Source organism: Sinocyclocheilus rhinocerous, unplaced genomic scaffold (assembly GCF_001515625.1).
Source record: "Sinocyclocheilus rhinocerous isolate Xijiao unplaced genomic scaffold, SAMN03320098_v1.1 scaffold382, whole genome shotgun sequence".
Lineage (NCBI taxonomy): Eukaryota > Metazoa > Chordata > Actinopteri > Cypriniformes > Cyprinidae > Sinocyclocheilus > Sinocyclocheilus rhinocerous.
In genome coordinates this window covers 1,064,659-1,081,616 of record NW_015642829.1, presented here as the reverse complement: position 1 = coordinate 1,081,616, position 16,958 = coordinate 1,064,659, and the positions used below count along the sequence as shown (strand labels likewise).

Below are 16,958 nucleotides of genomic sequence, written 5' to 3'. Positions count from 1 at the left end.
TTTTTAGACCGATGAGCTTTGTAAAAATCGATGCGTTTCAGAAAGGTGGGGCATAGAGGAGAAACAATAATGTACAGTATGTGGAAAATAATGTGTTTTTTGAAACTTAAACCGCATAAACACATTTCATTACACCAAATACACAAAATAATGTTCTTTTTAGCAGCATCATATGACCCCTTTAATCATTTGAGAAATAAGTACTGTATAGCAATAATAATTTGAACGGTTTGATATGATATGAGCTAACCGATCTTAAGATTTAATCACCATTGGTAGCGAGATTTATGGTAATGATTTTTTCCTCAGTTGGTCAGAACAAACGTGGCAGACTTGTTACTTACTTGTTCAGATGGCAATATACGGTGAAAATTCTTATTTGGGTCATATTCCAAGATGTAGGCTATAATCTGTGATTGCGAAATACAGTAAATATCCACACCAGTGCAGTGACTGACTGCCACACATACTCCTCAGAACATTAGATTCATCCGCGCTGGAGCCGTGCCGACTCACAACCCACGCGAGGAAGATAATTCTGCACACAGCTGCAATTCCAGGTTTTCAAACAGAGATGGCGACAAAGAGGCAAAACTTACAGACTGCAGCTTTAAAATCACCTTTTATTTAGGCTACGAAAAGCAGGTGTGTTTAACATCAATTAGTTCTAGCCATGTAAATGTACAAAAAAGTACAAAAAGTATCCTTAAAAGAGGGCAGTTTACATTAGTGAGTAGTTACCCACCATTGGGAACCCCTGGCTAAAAAATATCTGAATACATACATGATTCAGAAGAACAGTCAGAATAGAAGTGTCAAGTAAATACTTTAGCTAGCAGACATAACAAAACATCTTTGTGCTGTAAATAAAATTCAATTAAATCCTGTAAAATCAAATAAAACAGGAAATCAAAAAGGATGATTCACTGAGGTCAAAAGAATCATTTTGCCACTGCAGGGATACAGCACAATTTGATTTGATTATTAACACAGGAATTTTTTTTGTAAAACAATCGAACAATATAGTACAACAACATATGTTTGTACAACCGCAGAACAAAAATACACACCATCTGAGGCCTTGACAGTGGTTGTCCTTGTTGCAATCAAGGTTTTGGTGGTGGTCATAATAATTCAATGGTTCTTCACCGATCATGTCGATCATCATGCTAACCTTAATGATTTTATCTATAGCGGTCTCTGAGGTCATCACGGCTACCTTTGCGTTCATCGTAGCGGTCTCTGAGGTCATCACGGCTACCTTTGCGTTCATCGTAGCGGTCTCTGAGGTCATCACGGCTACCTCTGCGGTCATCATGGTGATTTTTGAGGTCATCACTGCGAGCTTTGTCAGGTCTCTCTTCAGTGATCGCCATGTTGTCTGTATTCCCGTCCTCAGTATTTTCTAGTGGTGGTTTGTCATGGTATTCCACAATTGGATTTCTGAGGCAATAAATAAACATACAGATAAATAAAACTAAAACACATCCTAACAACCAGGACCCACCACCCAAAAACCAACAATCACTTCATGTATTACTTTGAAAGCATAAATGAAGACCTACTCCATTTCATAGTTTTTTTGTTTCTGTTTCCGTTTGCGGCAGCAGCAGATGATGACTATTATTATGAGCACTGTAACTCCAGCAATACAACCAGCAACAATTCCTATTGTGGCAAGATTCATAGAAGCTGTAAAAACAGAAATACGTGGAAATGAAATCAGTCAGAAGTCTTCTGAGGTCATTAAACTTTATACTGTTAAGATACTGGCATGCATCAAAATACCAGTAAACCCAAATTGTAAGCATGAAGGTCCAGCCTGAACCTAACCATCAGAGAGGTCCGTAAAACAGAAATTAGATTATACGATTTCACCTGAATTAGCCATCATTTCACTCACCAAAACATATAATAGTCATGAATTTTCATGTGTGTTGGAATAACATAAACTGTTGAGTGTGTACACTGTAAATCAGGTCAACTGTCATGCTGACATTAAGCTATAGAGGGGAAGTCGTGGCCTAATGGTTAGAGAGTCGGACTCGTAACCCAAATGTTGTGGGTTCGAGTCTCGTACCGGCAGGGATTGTAGGTGGGGGGAGTGAATGTACAGCGCTCTCTCCCACCTTCAGTACCACGACTGAGGTGCCCTTGAGCAAGGCACCGAACCCCCAACTGCTCCCTGGGCGCCGCAGCAAAAATGGCTGCCCACTGCTCCGGGTGTGTGTTCACGGTGTGTGTGTGTTCACTGCTGTGTGTGTGCACTTTGGATGGGATAAATGCAGAGCACTAATTCTGAGTATGGGTCACCACACTTGGCATCACATCACTATAGCATCAAGATCTTTAATATCAATACATGGTAAAATAACTGGTAATCTGAATCCAATAAATCTAAAAGGTAAACCACCTTATCACCTTAAAAAGAAAGAAAAAAAGGCAAATGTGGCGATACTCACGCGGCATTACAGACAATGTCATGTTACATTTGGCTGATCCGACCTTATTGGTTGACAGGCAAATATAGTAACCTGATGTCTCCATGGATACATTGACCAGAGACAGAACTCCATCCTCTGTTACACAAAATAATGTTTAAACTATAGCATAGAGAGACAAAATATGTAATTACGCTAGTTCATTGAAGGAGAGAACTTACTTTCTGTGGTTTTGATAGGAAATGCTCGAGGGGCATTTTTGACATCATATCTCTCCCATTTGTATGTCGGTGTAGGCGAGCCCTCCTCAGAGACACAGGTTAGGCTAATATTGTGTCCGTATTCTGCTGTGCCTACTACCTTACAACTGGGTTGTGATGGTGCAACTGTAAAAAAAATGTAGATATTCATTCAACATTTGAGAAGGATTCTACTCACCATGTAAAGATATATGGACTTTTCCTTTGAGACAAAGTGCCAGAGATCTTACCCTGAACCAAAAGAAAAGTAGTGTCAGCTGTTTTGCCTTCAATGTCTCCAGGAATCTGAACAAAACATCTAATTCTTCTGCTTTCTTGAATAGTGACTTGTTTTAGTGTCAATTTCGACGTTTTTGCAGTAAGGTCAGTTTCTATGAAGGCTTTGCCTTGATAGTCCGATCCAATGTCTACTTTACCATAGGAGTAATAGTTACCAAAAAGGACCTATGAGGCCAAAACAGAGAACCATTTAATTGCTCCATTGTAATAGTTTTTTCATTATTACACAGTTATTGTTTTTACACTAATCATGGATAGTGGTGTTTTGGTAGACAGTTGAAGTTTTTCTGGCTTACCTTCTCTTTAGATGTCTCATCAGGATCACCAATCCATGTTATAATTATAAGGTCATTTACTTGATTTTTAGGTTTAAAATTACATGTAAGGGTGACATCATCACCCCTGGCAACCTCCATGGTATCTTGACTCATCGTCACTTCCAGTCCAAAACTAGCCGACATCACTATGAGGCAAAGAGAGAGAACCTTGTGAATATCAAACAATGTCATACAATTTATTAATATATATTTTTTTCAAAATGCAAAATTCAAAATGCTGAATAATTTTTAAAATGCAGAATTTTGTAATATTTCACAAAGCTTTAAAAACATGAAACAGACTTTTAAAAAGATTTTAAGATAAAAGAAAAATTCCTTTCTACATTTTAAAAAGTTCTCACAAATCTTAGTTTATCAGTAAACTTGGTGTGGTTACACATTCTGCTAAAATATGAATTTATTAATAATATAATTTATTCAATTATTTAATATTAATTCATTATAGTATTTAAGAATGCATAAGTCGACCTTATTTGTAAACTGTCTGCTGATGCTGTGTATTGTCTATGTAAATGAATGAATGAAACAAGTTGCTGAAAAAAAATCCACCATTTTGTAGCCCTTGTGAAAACATTAATACTTAAAAAGATATCCTTTAATAAATATCACATGTAGAACAACTGAAAAGAAAACAAATCGCTGTTGTGACCCACACTATTTTATCTGACATTTTGATTTGATCTTGATTCTTGACTGCTGTACTCAATGTGAACGTCAGGAAACCGACCACCTCACCTGATATTAAATATAGGCAGCAAAAATTCAGCTTCCAGTTGGTCATTTTGTCGTTTTTCAATCACACTGCAATAGATGGTGGTCTGCAGGTAGATTTTCATATAGATTTTTCATATATCCTTATCTCTTGGCTTCCTGTGTGCTCACCGAAACGGTTTTGCTTCTTCGCCTGTGTCTACCACACCTTTATTGCACTTTATTCTCTTCCTCAAAGTTTTACAAGTTAGGTTCTAAACAAAATGGCAGATGTGATGTCATGACAGTCACATTAGTACAGATTGGGAGTCATTGCTCGAAAGTGAACTGGCATGCAAGGGAAAGGGGATGTTTACATAACAGTAAGGGACATTAAATATGTTACAGTTCTGAACCTCCCTGCATTTTATTCAGGATGACTTGCATACAATGTCACTTGATAAAGCATAAGGTTTACATACACATGCTTTGCTATGTGATTGTTCAAGTAATATTAAAAAAAGATTTTAATGTTAATGTCTTTGAATAACCAATCTAATGTTGTTAACCCCAAACAAACTGGGTGTGCGTTCCAGCTGTGGTGCATTGCCACACAAGACCAGCAGATGGTAGTGTAGGAGACATAATTGAAATTACAGGCACTTTGTGAACAGATCATTTTTCCATTTGGCAAAGAACTATTCATCTTTACCAGACAGCATGCTCACTAAAATCTCAGCTTCTATTTACTGCTCAGCTGTGCTAGTTAACAGACTTGCTCTCACTCTTTCCATATAAGACATTAAATATGTTACAGTTCTGAACCTCCCTGCATTTTATTCAGGATGACTTGCATACAATGTCACTTGATAAAGCATAAGGTTTACATACACATGCTTTGCTATGTGATTGTTCAAGTAATATTAAAAAAAGATTTTAATGTTAATGTCTTTGAATAACCAATCTAATGTTGTTAACCCCAAACAAACTGGGTGTGCGTTCCAGCTGTGGTGCATTGCCACACAAGACCAGCAGATGGTAGTGTAGGAGACATAATTGAAATTACAGGCACTTTGTGAACAGATCATTTTTCCATTTGGCAAAGAACTATTCATCTTTACCAGACAGCATGCTCACTAAAATCTCAGCTTCTATTTACTGCTCAGCTGTGCTAGTTAACAGACTTGCTCTCACTCTTTCCATATAGGCTATTCATTTAAGCCCTTTTATTGTTTTCGAGTCATTTTAGTCAGATTTCAGTAAAGAATATACCATTAATATCATTTTTTGGTAACGCAATCAAGATTTGTAACATTGTCAAAAATACCTAAATAGACTTTTTTTTTTGTAAATATAAATGTGCTTTTATAAAAGAAGTGTTTTTTTTAAATAATAAATAAAGTGTTTACTTCAGTGCTGTTTTACAGTCATATTTGACCTGTAAGTAAAGAAGCAGTCATGACATTTTGGTCTTTCAGTATGTCATACAGCTTTATTTATTATTACTTTATTGTATTATTTTATTACATATTAACTTGTAGCAAGATGTTATTTTACAAACAGTTGAATAATAATTTTTTATTTTATAAAATATGAGATATGTGGTTAAAATTGTGTTAAAAGGTGATTAAAATTAATTTGGAAAAGGGACACTTAAAACACATGACAAAATATAATATAACAATGTATGATTGTCTTGAATGCAAATTAAATGTATGTATCATCAGCCACTGAACCGTTGTAATGTCTGCATTAACGTGATGCAAACGTATTTTGCCTACAGAGACAAGCCAAATGCATTTGAAATGACCTTCGGCTGTGGTAATATAGACCACCCATTCATTTCTTTTCTTTCTTTTTTTTGTTAATTTTTAATTTCAGTAAATTTCCATATGACTTCCTTTTTTTGCATATGACCAATAACGCATGCAAGGTCTACATGTGTCCAAAGTCAAAGTGTATTTAAAAGTTGAAAGTGTAATTATGGTTTAGGATCAATGTCAGCGTCTCCTTCGGAGGTGGTCGTGGGCGAGTTCAGACGCACTGATGGGAACTCTCAGATCTGCCATGCTGATGCTGTGAGTGAGTGCATCGGTGAGCCTCTGTATTGTGTTTTGAGGATTTGGCCTTAAATATTCAAAATGGCGGACGGAGGCGCAGCGAGTCAAGATGAGAGTTCAGGACCAGGTAATCATTACTGCATTTTACATATTCATATTCATATTCAAACACTCTTTCTCTCAACCCAGAAAAGCGCGGTAGGGAAAGTGTAAACAAAATACTCAAACCCAACGTTGCAATCATATGCACCCTTTAAATAAACGTATCGGGAATAATTCTCTGTCTGTGCGACGGTGAAACTGGCGATGCAGTGCGACGGCAAATTAAAGGAAAAATGCCTCCTTTGTGTGATTAGAGCAGCCGCGTTACATATGCATACCGCCGCCAAGAAATCGCCGCTTTGCATATTTTATTAGTCATAATCGGCGACAGCTCGCGGGGTTTTGCACTGTCCCCGGTCAGAGGTTGTTCGAATTTTGCAGTTAATCATAACTAAAGGCTGCTGTGTGCATGCTAAGCGGCTAATGCTACTCCGGCGGCTTTGTGTTGCTGTATTGCGCCGTGAGCCAATCCCACATATAAAGCTTTGAATATTCATTCGCTCACAATCAGCCGGCGTCTGCGCAACGTGTTTACAGTGAAAATATGAAAGAGCAGAACAGCTGGGGCTTGCTTGGTGTACAGTTAGGACACGGCATGACTTTTTTTAATGCCTATTCTCTTGCCTTTTGTGCCCGTTGCAGGCGTGTAGCCCTGTTATGTTATTCATGTGGGCCTTCTAGAGCTCAGAATGCGCTGTTCAGCATATTCTATCAGAATGAATCCATTTCATTGTAGAAGGATGGTGGAACGTGCCAAAATGGAACTCTGAATGCAGTTTATACAACGTCTCCAGTGCAGTTGTTACAAATTGATACTTTGTAGCACAGCCAGTGTTTCTGTAACATTGTATTGGCGTGTCTGCTCAAGGAGATGCATGCAGGCATTATGCCAGCTTTATTTGCTAGTCTAATAGGTGATCCTCATATAGAGCACACTCAGATTCTCCATTATTATTCCAGAAGCTGTATGCTTGAGTATTTAGTCATTTTACTGTGTTTCATCATCCTTGAACAGCCAAAAAAGTCGGTTTTGCTATTTTATTCTCTTGTGACAAATAGGCTTTAGTTATCTAGTTATCATACTGCTTACAGTCATTAATATAACTCTGTCTTGTATCTATGTTCAAATCACAGATATTCAGATCTACAAGTAATCACTGTCAAGCTGATATTCAGTACTAATTCATGATTGTTAGTTTTATTCGTTTAGTGTTTTTCACAGTACTTTACAGAACAGCTTTACAGAAATTCTAATGTTAATGTTTGCCTTATAGTCCACATTTGGCAGTTTAAAGCTTTCTTTATGCTAAATATTGTTTTATATGGGTGAAGATATATGTATAACAATTTATATTTTTATGTATAACAGGTTGTAATTTATTTTGTGGTTACACTGAGGATTATGAAATCTGAAAAGTTTTGGATTCTGTTTATAAAATTTTGGTGTAGTGATAACCTAATTACTAATAGGTCTATCACTGCTATGATTAAAATTATGCCAGGATTATTTTAGTGTTGATTTTCTCTTATAATATTTCTAATGTTTTGAATAAACTCTTATTTTTTGTATTCAAAATTTTTGTAATTTTTTTTGTTATGTGCTTTTGTAGTTTTTATTAGTTTTGATCATTTATAGAGCTACATTAATTTATTTGTTTGAGTAATTTAATACTTAAACTTATTTATTTCAGTTAGTTGTCAAGGTAGCATTTCTATTTCTAATTTAAATTTTTTTTTTTTTCAGCTTAATTTCATTTATTTCATTTAACGTTTTAGTTAACAGTAACAACATGACGCATATCTGGGTGAAAGATTTTGGTCATGTTGGCCACCCTGTAATACTGCTTTTATACAGTAGTTCCCATAATTAATTTAGAGTATCTTACATTTAAGGCAAAACAATGTCTTCGCTCATCAAATTAGAAGACAATAGCTAGCTGTTGAAAAATGATATCATAAAACTTATGTCACCCATGTCTTACTACAAGAGAAACTTGGGGAAATTTACCAAGTTTTTTTTTTTTTTTAAATCTGCTTTGAAATCTTTTGTATCAGCCTTCTCTCATTTAACATGAATTATCTGACTACATCAGATTTATTTGTAATTTACAGATTTGTTTGTAAATTTAAATTATCATGTAATCGTTTGGCTTTTGATGTGTCATGAAGGAGTCCGGTGTAACAGATGCTAATTTTAAACTGATAACATTTTCACTGTGTGTAGGGCCTAGAGAGACAATGACGTGCTGAAACTTGTTTGTTTCCTGTATCCACAGCTCACACCTATAGTGTAAATTACCTGCATGAATCCTTACTTTTATTTTTGTAGTAACTGACACTTTTCAAACATAGTAGTGAAACTTCATGGCATTTTGCCTCTCTCTTTGACCATCTGTCTGTATTTTTTTTCTTTTCTTTTTTTTGCATTTTTCTTCATGCTCTGCTGATGTGAACATGTAGAAACAGTCCCTGCAGGCTAACAGTCTATTAATTAAAATGATTATAGACCTAAAATCAAGTGAGAGCTTGTGGTTTTTGCCTGCCTTTAAAAATGATAGAACAATCCTCTTTGTGCTTCTGTGTGGCAGATTGGAGTGACTTCATATTGTTTTCTCTGAAACTCTGAGTCTGAAACTCAAATTTAATGTTTTCAAATGCATAATTTGAATATGAATTATGTGTTCCTGCTTGCTCATAATGAAATATTGAAATTATTTTGTCCTTAGCGCTGAATTTATTATTAATGCTGTTTAAAAAGGATAATATTTGCATTAAATTGAGAAATATTTTCTGCTAATTTGAATATTCCTCTCCAGGTTAGTTTTACCATTTAACTAAATTCTTGCATGGTTTTCACGCAAGTTTGCCTTTGGATAAGAAGTTGTTTGGTAAATTTAAAAAAAACAGATATAAGCTATGAAAGTAGGCTTTTTTGGGGGGATTATGCTAGTCTTGGTAGTTTTATAATCCTGCTTTTGTTTGGAAGCTTTTGTCTGAAAAAGTATTTTAAGTGTCAGCAATACATCCTTTTGGATAGGCTGATTTCTTTATGCTTACTCTGTCAGATCTTTGTTCTAATATGTAAATCTCTGTTGTAATTAGGCCAAGATCTGAAAATATCAGTTAATGAGGTGCACAGTTAATCTGGATATGCAAAGCAGACTTCATGTTCCTTTCCAGACAATACGGCTACAGAAGTCACAGAATTTGATCCGTGAAGTGTTTGGGCCACATGGGGCTGTGTGAATAGGATGGTGGAGAATGGCAAGTAATTTACTTCCTGAACAGCTCCATCCGCAACCTCTGGTGCTTAAGAAATGCTTCTAAACGCAACCTGCTGTCTTTATGTCCAGATACAGACCTCACCGTTTTAAGCGCTTTGATTGCATTGACAGAAAGCTCACCTGTTTCACCTAATTTAACCAGCACGCCGTAGGTAATTGGGTTTGTGCATTCACACTCTGGATTTTTTTTCCAGTCCTCCTTTTTCCCTCCAAAGCGATCCAATTAATATGCTAATGAGATGATAAATATTTATGAACATTTAAATTATGGAGAAAGCTCTCAGAGCGCCGTGCGAAATGAATTGCTTGCAGGACTTCAAAGTGTTGCTCGGATAATGAAGTGAGGGAGATTTGCATATGGCTTTAATCAGCTGCATACTGATTATGCTTTATTACGGCACTGGCAGCCGCTTCGCTTCTGTTCCGTTCCAGAATGAAAATGAACTTCTTCACACTCTAGTTGTTATGACAATCGTGGCACAGAGAGAGCGAGAGAGAGAGCAAAGCAAGCAAGCAAGCAAGCCGGAGAGACTGAGAGAAAGGCTGCCACGGTTTCAGTGAAGCTTCGCTGTGCTCTGGACGTGTGTTGTTTTTCCACTCTAAACCATTTAGTTACACAGAAGACTTTGCTTCTGAGGGTTGTCTGCGAAGGGGGTGCTAAGTTTGTTGTGATGCTCGTAGAGACTCTTTACAAGGCAGATGCAGCAGCTGCTGGTGAGCGATGTCTGCAGTCAGCAACAACATTTTAAGATCTGTTTTCATATCATATAGTGATGCTGTGCTATCTGGAGTTGGGTAGTCACCATGTTTGGTTTGGTAATTTACTCCATTCAGTTTTTTCATTTTCTCATATTAAAACATCGAGACGTTCTGTGTAGTCAATAACAGGTTAAGTAGGAATATTTTTGAAGTGTTCGGTTGAAAAAATATTGGGTCATATGGTTTGAAATCAAAAATGGGAATGGATTTATTTTTTTTAAATACTGTCTCACTTTTGGAAGTCACTGAACGATTGGTCTTTGAAGAGAAACTGAAAGTCCGACCTTCTTCTGTCTGCTCCAGATTCTAGAATGAGTAATCCATCGGAAACAAGTAAATGTGCAATGGAGAGCGGGGACGAAAACCCTGGTGAGTTACCCAAGGAACCTTTGGCTCTTTAGAGACTCGCATCTTATGTATTTTCTCCAATAGTCTGCTCAGATCTTTTGCCTTGATCTTTCTAACACTGCTTTCTTTTACATTTGCGTGAGCGAAAGACTATCAGTTCACAATTTTATGTTGTAAAGGGTCACTTGTGCAGTTTTGACTCGGGTTGAACATGTAGAACAACGTATCTCAATATGTGTCGCTGAACTTTTTTTTAAAAGTTTGAAATAAGAAAGGCCATGGAGCTGAATAACTTGGTTTAAAATACCTTTTTGTATGGCTCTGATCTATTGTGGCATTGACTGCTTTTCTTCTTCCAGGTGCCCAAACAAATGGACTGGACTTTCACAGGCAGACTGTGCAAACAACAAGCGCAATCACCAACGCACACGCACAGGCCTTGCTCCAACAGGTATAATCTTTTTCTCTGAGCTCACACACACTTTGTGGTCTGTGACATGGATGAAAGAGCTATAGGAATTTGAAGATGTCCCCAGGGCCCCTGTCTGAGTCACTAAACTGCCACTGTCTTGACCTGTGTGTGTGATTATCATGTTTCAGAGTGACTGCTGAGGCTTTCCACCTGATGTCATGCATTGCTGTGTCTATTTTGAAAACTATGTATGAGATTTGTCGTAACTCTGAAGATTAGAGATTTAAAGCACAACATGCTATCTCTCGGTTACAGGGGAAATTATTGGGCCCCCATATGCTAATTAGCTGCTCTGCAGTTGCTCGGAAACAGATGGTTGAGAATATGCAAATCTATGCAGAATTTACATGTACTGCATAACAGTTTCGTTAATTAGCATACCCGCTTTGCTCTCCGCTTGAGTCCAGGGTAAAGCTTTGTGAATAACAGGTTAATTTCCACCTTGAGAATTTTATGGAAATGGGCCTATAGTGACAAATGTGGTCATTAGACATTAAATGAATTCCTCTCTTTGTTTCTTTGTCTCGCTCTCTTTTTTTCAAGTTGACTTTTACTCCAGCGCAGCAGCAGTTATTGCTGCAGCAGGCTCAGGCTCAGCTCTTAGCAGCAGTGGTGCAGCATTCAGCCAGCCAGCAGAGCAACACTACAGGAGCCAGCATCTCTGCCTCTGCTGCCACCCCCATCACCCAGATTCCCCTCTCCCAACACATCCAGATCTCACCTGTAAGAGAGCCACGGTTTCATTCATCCGAGTCTCTGAAATGGCCTTGTTTTATTTAATTCTATAACATTTTACATTTTAAATGTAAGATAACATTTCATTTTTAAATTTTGAAGTAAATTATCATCCAGTGGTTTAATGGTGTTGTTTATGCCTAGAACTGAATTTTCTAGTCCTGTTCTTTTCATTGTAGCAGCACTATTCAATATGATGTTGATCTTTCAATATGATGTCATTTGAATAAATTGTTTCTGTAAATGCAAAACAAATGGATTACAGATATTAGCGAAAGTAAAAAAAAAAAAAAAAAAGAGTAATTGCTTTATTCATTTTATTACATTTGATACATGTAATTGCTAATAAATAATTCAAACTAATTGTAAATCAATTGTAGAGCTAAAAAAAAACAAGGATTTTTTATAAAAACTTTTTTAATTTATTTTAATTTTTAACTTTTTTTTTATTTTTTTGCCCTGGCAGTATTGTCACTTGCCCTCAGGATGTCTCAAGTGACAGAAGCGACGTGTATTTTTAATTAACATTAATATTTAGGCAAATTAAAAGGGATTTTGTTCTCCAGGCCCTTCAGCTATTTATACGAAGGAAGCTGCATCTGAACTGAATGGAGAATCAAAGTATCCAAAATGAAATTGTTAAATCAATTTTAAAAAATGGGTGCACGCTTTTAAATTCGCAAAGAGGAGGCATTTCCACCAGGATCCAAATTGCAGAAAACACTATCATACCTAAATATTTTACTTTTGCTGGTTATGGCAAAAGCAACATTTATTTTTCAAACAAAATCTAAAACGTCCTTACTGTTGAACACCACTCATTTTAATTGGTGAGGTTGTCATGGCAGTCATAGCTTAACTGGTGCACTTGGTATAGTGACACATACTAATGTTCTTCTCACTCTGTGTTTGTATGGAACAATACAGCAGTTACAGCAGCTGCAACAGCAGCAGAACCTCAACCTGCAGCAGTTTGTGCTGGTCCAGCCGGGCCACCCAATCGCAACACAGCTGCAGCCCGCGCAGTTCATCATCTCGCAGACACCACAGGGCCAGCACAGTGAGTCCCATGTCATTTTAACCTTCTCGGATCTCTCCATCCCTCCATGTGGTCAGCCTATCTGATTGTTTTGTCTTTCCTCTTACTCTAACCAGGTCTCCTGCAGGCCCAGAACCTTCTAACTCAACTACCTCAAAGCCAAGCCAACCTCCTGCAGACTCAACCAAGCATCACACTTGCCACACAGGTCAGGGGCATCCCATTCACCCACTGGATCCATTTTTATTAGTGCTGTCAATCAAAAAAAAAATTTAATTAATCGCACATTTGTTTCTGAAATTAATTGCTAATAATCCCACCTAGCATTAAAGTTTTTAAATATGCTTTTATATTGCAATAATTTCACAGTCAATCTTCAAATTAATGTAGAAACAACATAAAGACAGTATATTTTTAATATTTGTTTAATGGCAGCTTTTTATGACTGAAGGAGCAGTATGACTGAAGGACTCAGTTTGCCACTGATACCAATACTGCTGATGTCTATGAAATTTTTTTTTCATCACAGCAGCTGGGTTATTAGGTTAGTTTGGCTGCTTTAAGAGCTGCAGCTGCTGAACATGACGTGGATCTGACACGCATCGTATTTTCTCACAACTCTTTACCTTTTCTGACTCAGTTCAGGTCTCTACTAATGAGCTGACGAGTTGAATCGGTTGTGTTAGATGAGGGAGACCGTCCTGGGCTGCTCCAGGACAGTTTTTTAAACCACTGCATTTCAGAGACATGTTCTTAAATGCGACTCATATATAACAAATACTTACATACATGCACAGTTTTAAGGCAGCTTTAATCGCCTTTTTGTTAACTTGATGACTTTACTGACGACATAACTATGACATTGCATGCTTGTAGGTTCTTTCGCGCTTTAATATGAAATGATACAGGCTACAGCGTGCGCTGCCACATTTGTGCGTGCATTTGAAAAGCATGTGCTACAAGCACAGTGTAACGGCTGACAGGACAGGAAAATTAGTTTTTACTGACATATACGGCCTGACAACTCCTCTGACCACAGTTCACTGTTGTTCTACTGAAGCTCCCTCATCACCTGCACCTTTTCCGTGCTCGTTTGAATAGCGCTTGGCTATGAGGCGAAGTCGGAGTGCACGTCTGAAAAGTCTCCCGTTTGATGTGGTCGTAAAGATGTTCTGCGTCTAAATAAATGAAATTCTTGTCAAGAAAAAAAAAAGACAGACGCAGCAGTTGTGAGTGGGGTGGCCAACCCTAGCTCCGCCCCTTCATTAAAGAGGAGAAACAATAATGTACAGTATGTGGAAAATAATGTGTTTTTTTAACTTTAAACCGCATAAACACATTTCATTACACCAAATACACAAAATAATGTTCTTTTTAGCAGCATCATATGACCCTTTTAAGTATTTTTAACGCGTTAAACTGAAAAAATTAATCGCCTGCATTAACGTGTTAATTTTGACAGCACTAATTTTTATACATGATCTAGATTGTAGAAAAAAAATTTTTTTTAAACTTCTACAAAAGAGTGGATTTGCATACATTCCAAAACCGGTGCTAATGCAACTGCTGAAAGTGTTTATAGATTGCAAACAGCGCTGACTACAGTTTCTTGTTGTTTTTGTGATTTTAAGAAGTTAAAACCACTATTATTTATTCCAAGTGCACTACCGTTCAAAAGTTTGGAGTCAGTATGTTTTTTTTTCCTGTTCTTGAAAGTCTTTTATGCTCACCAAGGCTGCATTTAGTTACTCAAAAATACACTGAGACTGTGAAATATTATTACAGTTAAAATAACAGTTTTTCTATTTTTACGTTTTAAAATCAGATTTATTCCTCTGATGGCAAAGCTCAATTTTCAGCAGTCTTAAAGGGTTAGTTCACCCAAAAATGAAAATTCTGTCATTAATTACTCACCCTCGTGTTGTTCGAAACCCATAAGACCTTCGTTCATCTTCTGAACACAATTTAAGATATTTTTGATTAAATCTGAGGGCTCTCTGGTCCTCCCATAGACAGCAAGGTAACTACCATGTTCAAGGTCCAGAAAAGTACCAAGATGATCGATAAAGTAGTCCGTGTGACATCAGTGGTTCAACTGTAAAGTTCCGAAGCTACGAGAATACTTTTTTTGCGCAAAGAAAACAAAAATAACGACTTAATTCCACATTTTCGTCTCTACAGCGTCACATTGGACGCGCGTTCACGACAGTATCTTGACGCGAGCGTGTGGCGGCGCTGACCCAGATCCGGCGTAATGACGTCATCATGCCGGATCTGGGTCAGCGCCGGCGCCACCACACGCTCGTGAACGCGCATCCAAAGTGACGCGCAGTAGAGACTAAATATTTTTATTTGGTGCTGAAGAAACATTTTTTCATAATGTCATTGTGAAAAACAGTTGTGCTGATGAATATGTTTGTGCACACCATGATACATTCCTCAGAATTCTTTGACGAATAGAAAGTTCAAAAGAACAGCATTTATTTGAAATCTACATCTTTTGTAGCATTATAAATGTTGTACTGTCACTTCTGATATATATAATGCATCCTTGCTGAATAAAAGTATTATTCTTTAAAAAAATTACTGACGCCAAACTTTTAAATGGTAGCGCATATGCGCAAAAAAAAAGTTCACAAAACAGTTCATACTAAATTTTCAGTTGGACCGTTCCAGTTTTCACATTTGTTTCTTTAAAAAAAGAAATCTTTCAGCCATTCTTGTTTATCTCCATAATTTTCTCCTTGCACTTCACAGCCTGCTACACCCACACGCACAATAGCCGTGACCCCCATCCAATCCCTTCCTCACAGCCAGACGACACCAAAGCACATCGACACACCCAGCCTGGAGGAGCCCAGCGACCTGGAGGAGCTAGAGCAGTTTGCCAAGACCTTCAAACAGAGACGTATCAAACTGGGCTTCACGCAGGTAAACGGGGTTTCACTGGTCTCACAGTTTGCGTGTTGTTGCGTGCTGTTGTTGATTTCAGTGTTAAAAAGTCTCTGATGGTGTTTAATCATCCAGGTCATGATAGAATGTGAGAGAGAGTTCATTTGTGACTTCTAATTATTTGAAGACAATTCACCTTCAGTTGAGACTCATTACGTGACTCTGCCTGACATTTTCAGAGTTTAAAACTTCTTTCATGCTATTGTTTTTCATGTACCAGGGGGATGTTGGTCTTGCCATGGGAAAACTTTATGGAAATGACTTCAGCCAGACCACCATTTCTCGCTTTGAGGCCTTGAACCTGAGCTTTAAAAACATGTGCAAACTGAAGCCTCTGCTTGAAAAATGGCTCAATGATGCAGGTATGTATTTTCTCTGCTCTGAGCCATTTCTCACCTTTACCTTCCTCCCTCAAAATAACATTTTATATCATGAAGAATGTTAGAAAGGATATGAAGATTCCTGTCGCATTCCTCTTTAGTTTTGGAGTTTCTATCAGGGTTCTGCAGGTCTCTGCTCTCTTTTCTGTATGTGTAGAGTGGGTGTTTTTTTATATAAAGAAAATCTTTGACTTAAGTTATGTTGCTAAGTAGTACAGCTGATGCTCTGAGGCACATCTGCAGTGCTGTTTGGCACAGGTGCTTATATCACTCCTTCTTTGTGCTTTTGTGCGCGCTGTTTGTGCAGAGAACCAGACGTCTGACCAGGCCCTGTCCAGTCCCAGCTCTCTTGGCTCACCTGGGCTGGGCTTGGAGGGTTTGAACCGCCGCCGCAAGAAGAGGACCAGCATTGAGACCAACATCAGAGTGGCCTTAGAAAAGAGCTTTCTGGAGGTGAGCGACATCTCACATCGGAGCTTATTTGATGAGCCATTATTAACGTTTTACTGGCGCAAAATCTTCCATTTGTTTTTAGTGACAATGTGATGGAAATATCAAATAAATGTAAAATTAGTGTTTATTAATAATACAATTAATATTTTTTGTAATTCAGTGTATTCATTTTTATTAAATATTATTAATATTAATATTTTCTGTCATTTATACACAGATTTATATTTTATTATTATTAATTACTTTATTATTTAAAAATAATTAATTTTTGCATTATTAATATTAATTAAGTTTTTTATAAACGTATTTAAAATATTATTATTATTAATATTATTCAAATATTTATTTTTATAATACATTTTTTAT

General features: G+C 37.1%; 2 protein-coding genes across 8 annotated transcripts in view; one reads left to right on the top strand and one right to left on the bottom strand.

The window, feature by feature from the left end:
* Positions 1-1,085: 1,085 nt before the first annotated feature.
* On the bottom strand, positions 1,086-4,217 carry LOC107756739 (cell surface A33 antigen-like). Its single transcript, XM_016573951.1, has 7 exons — positions 4,054-4,217; positions 3,277-3,443; positions 2,932-3,145; positions 2,663-2,827; positions 2,463-2,579; positions 1,566-1,692; positions 1,086-1,443 (listed from the first exon to the last, which is right to left on the bottom strand). The coding sequence occupies exons 1-7, from the start codon at positions 4,097-4,099 to the stop codon at positions 1,185-1,187; spliced, it is 1,095 nt and encodes a 364-aa protein (XP_016429437.1). The 5' UTR covers positions 4,100-4,217; the 3' UTR covers positions 1,086-1,184.
* Positions 4,218-6,148: 1,931 nt separating this feature from the next.
* Positions 6,149-16,958, top strand: part of LOC107756771 (POU domain, class 2, transcription factor 1-like) — a 15,084-nt gene continuing 4,274 nt past the window's right edge. For 3 of the 7 annotated variants that reach the window (XM_016574009.1, XM_016574011.1, XM_016574008.1), the window contains exons 1-9: positions 6,149-6,195; positions 10,517-10,582; positions 10,921-11,012; positions 11,577-11,756; positions 12,696-12,828; positions 12,924-13,015; positions 15,565-15,738; positions 15,980-16,121; positions 16,438-16,592. In XM_016574009.1, the coding sequence (XP_016429495.1) occupies positions 6,150-6,195; positions 10,517-10,582; positions 10,921-11,012; positions 11,577-11,756; positions 12,696-12,828; positions 12,924-13,015; positions 15,565-15,738; positions 15,980-16,121; positions 16,438-16,592 (1,080 nt within the window). In that variant the 5' untranslated portion in view covers position 6,149. The remainder of the gene's footprint in view (positions 6,196-10,516; positions 10,583-10,920; positions 11,013-11,576; positions 11,757-12,695; positions 12,829-12,923; positions 13,016-15,564; positions 15,739-15,979; positions 16,122-16,437; positions 16,593-16,958) is intronic. The other 4 variants (XM_016574014.1, XM_016574010.1, XM_016574013.1 and 1 more) reach the window with 2 other exon arrangements.

Excerpts from the sequence above, each read along its gene's own strand:
- LOC107756739 (XM_016573951.1), bottom strand. The coding sequence starts at position 4,099 with ATGACCAACTGGAAGCTGAATTTTTGCTGCCTATATTTAATATCAG. Across the intron at positions 3,444-4,053 it reads CTGCCTATATTTAATATCAG|TGATGTCGGCTAGTTTTGGA; the intron begins GTGAGGTGGTCG and ends TTTGCCTCATAG. Across the intron at positions 3,146-3,276 it reads ATGAGACATCTAAAGAGAAG|GTCCTTTTTGGTAACTATTA; the intron begins GTAAGCCAGAAA and ends TTGGCCTCATAG.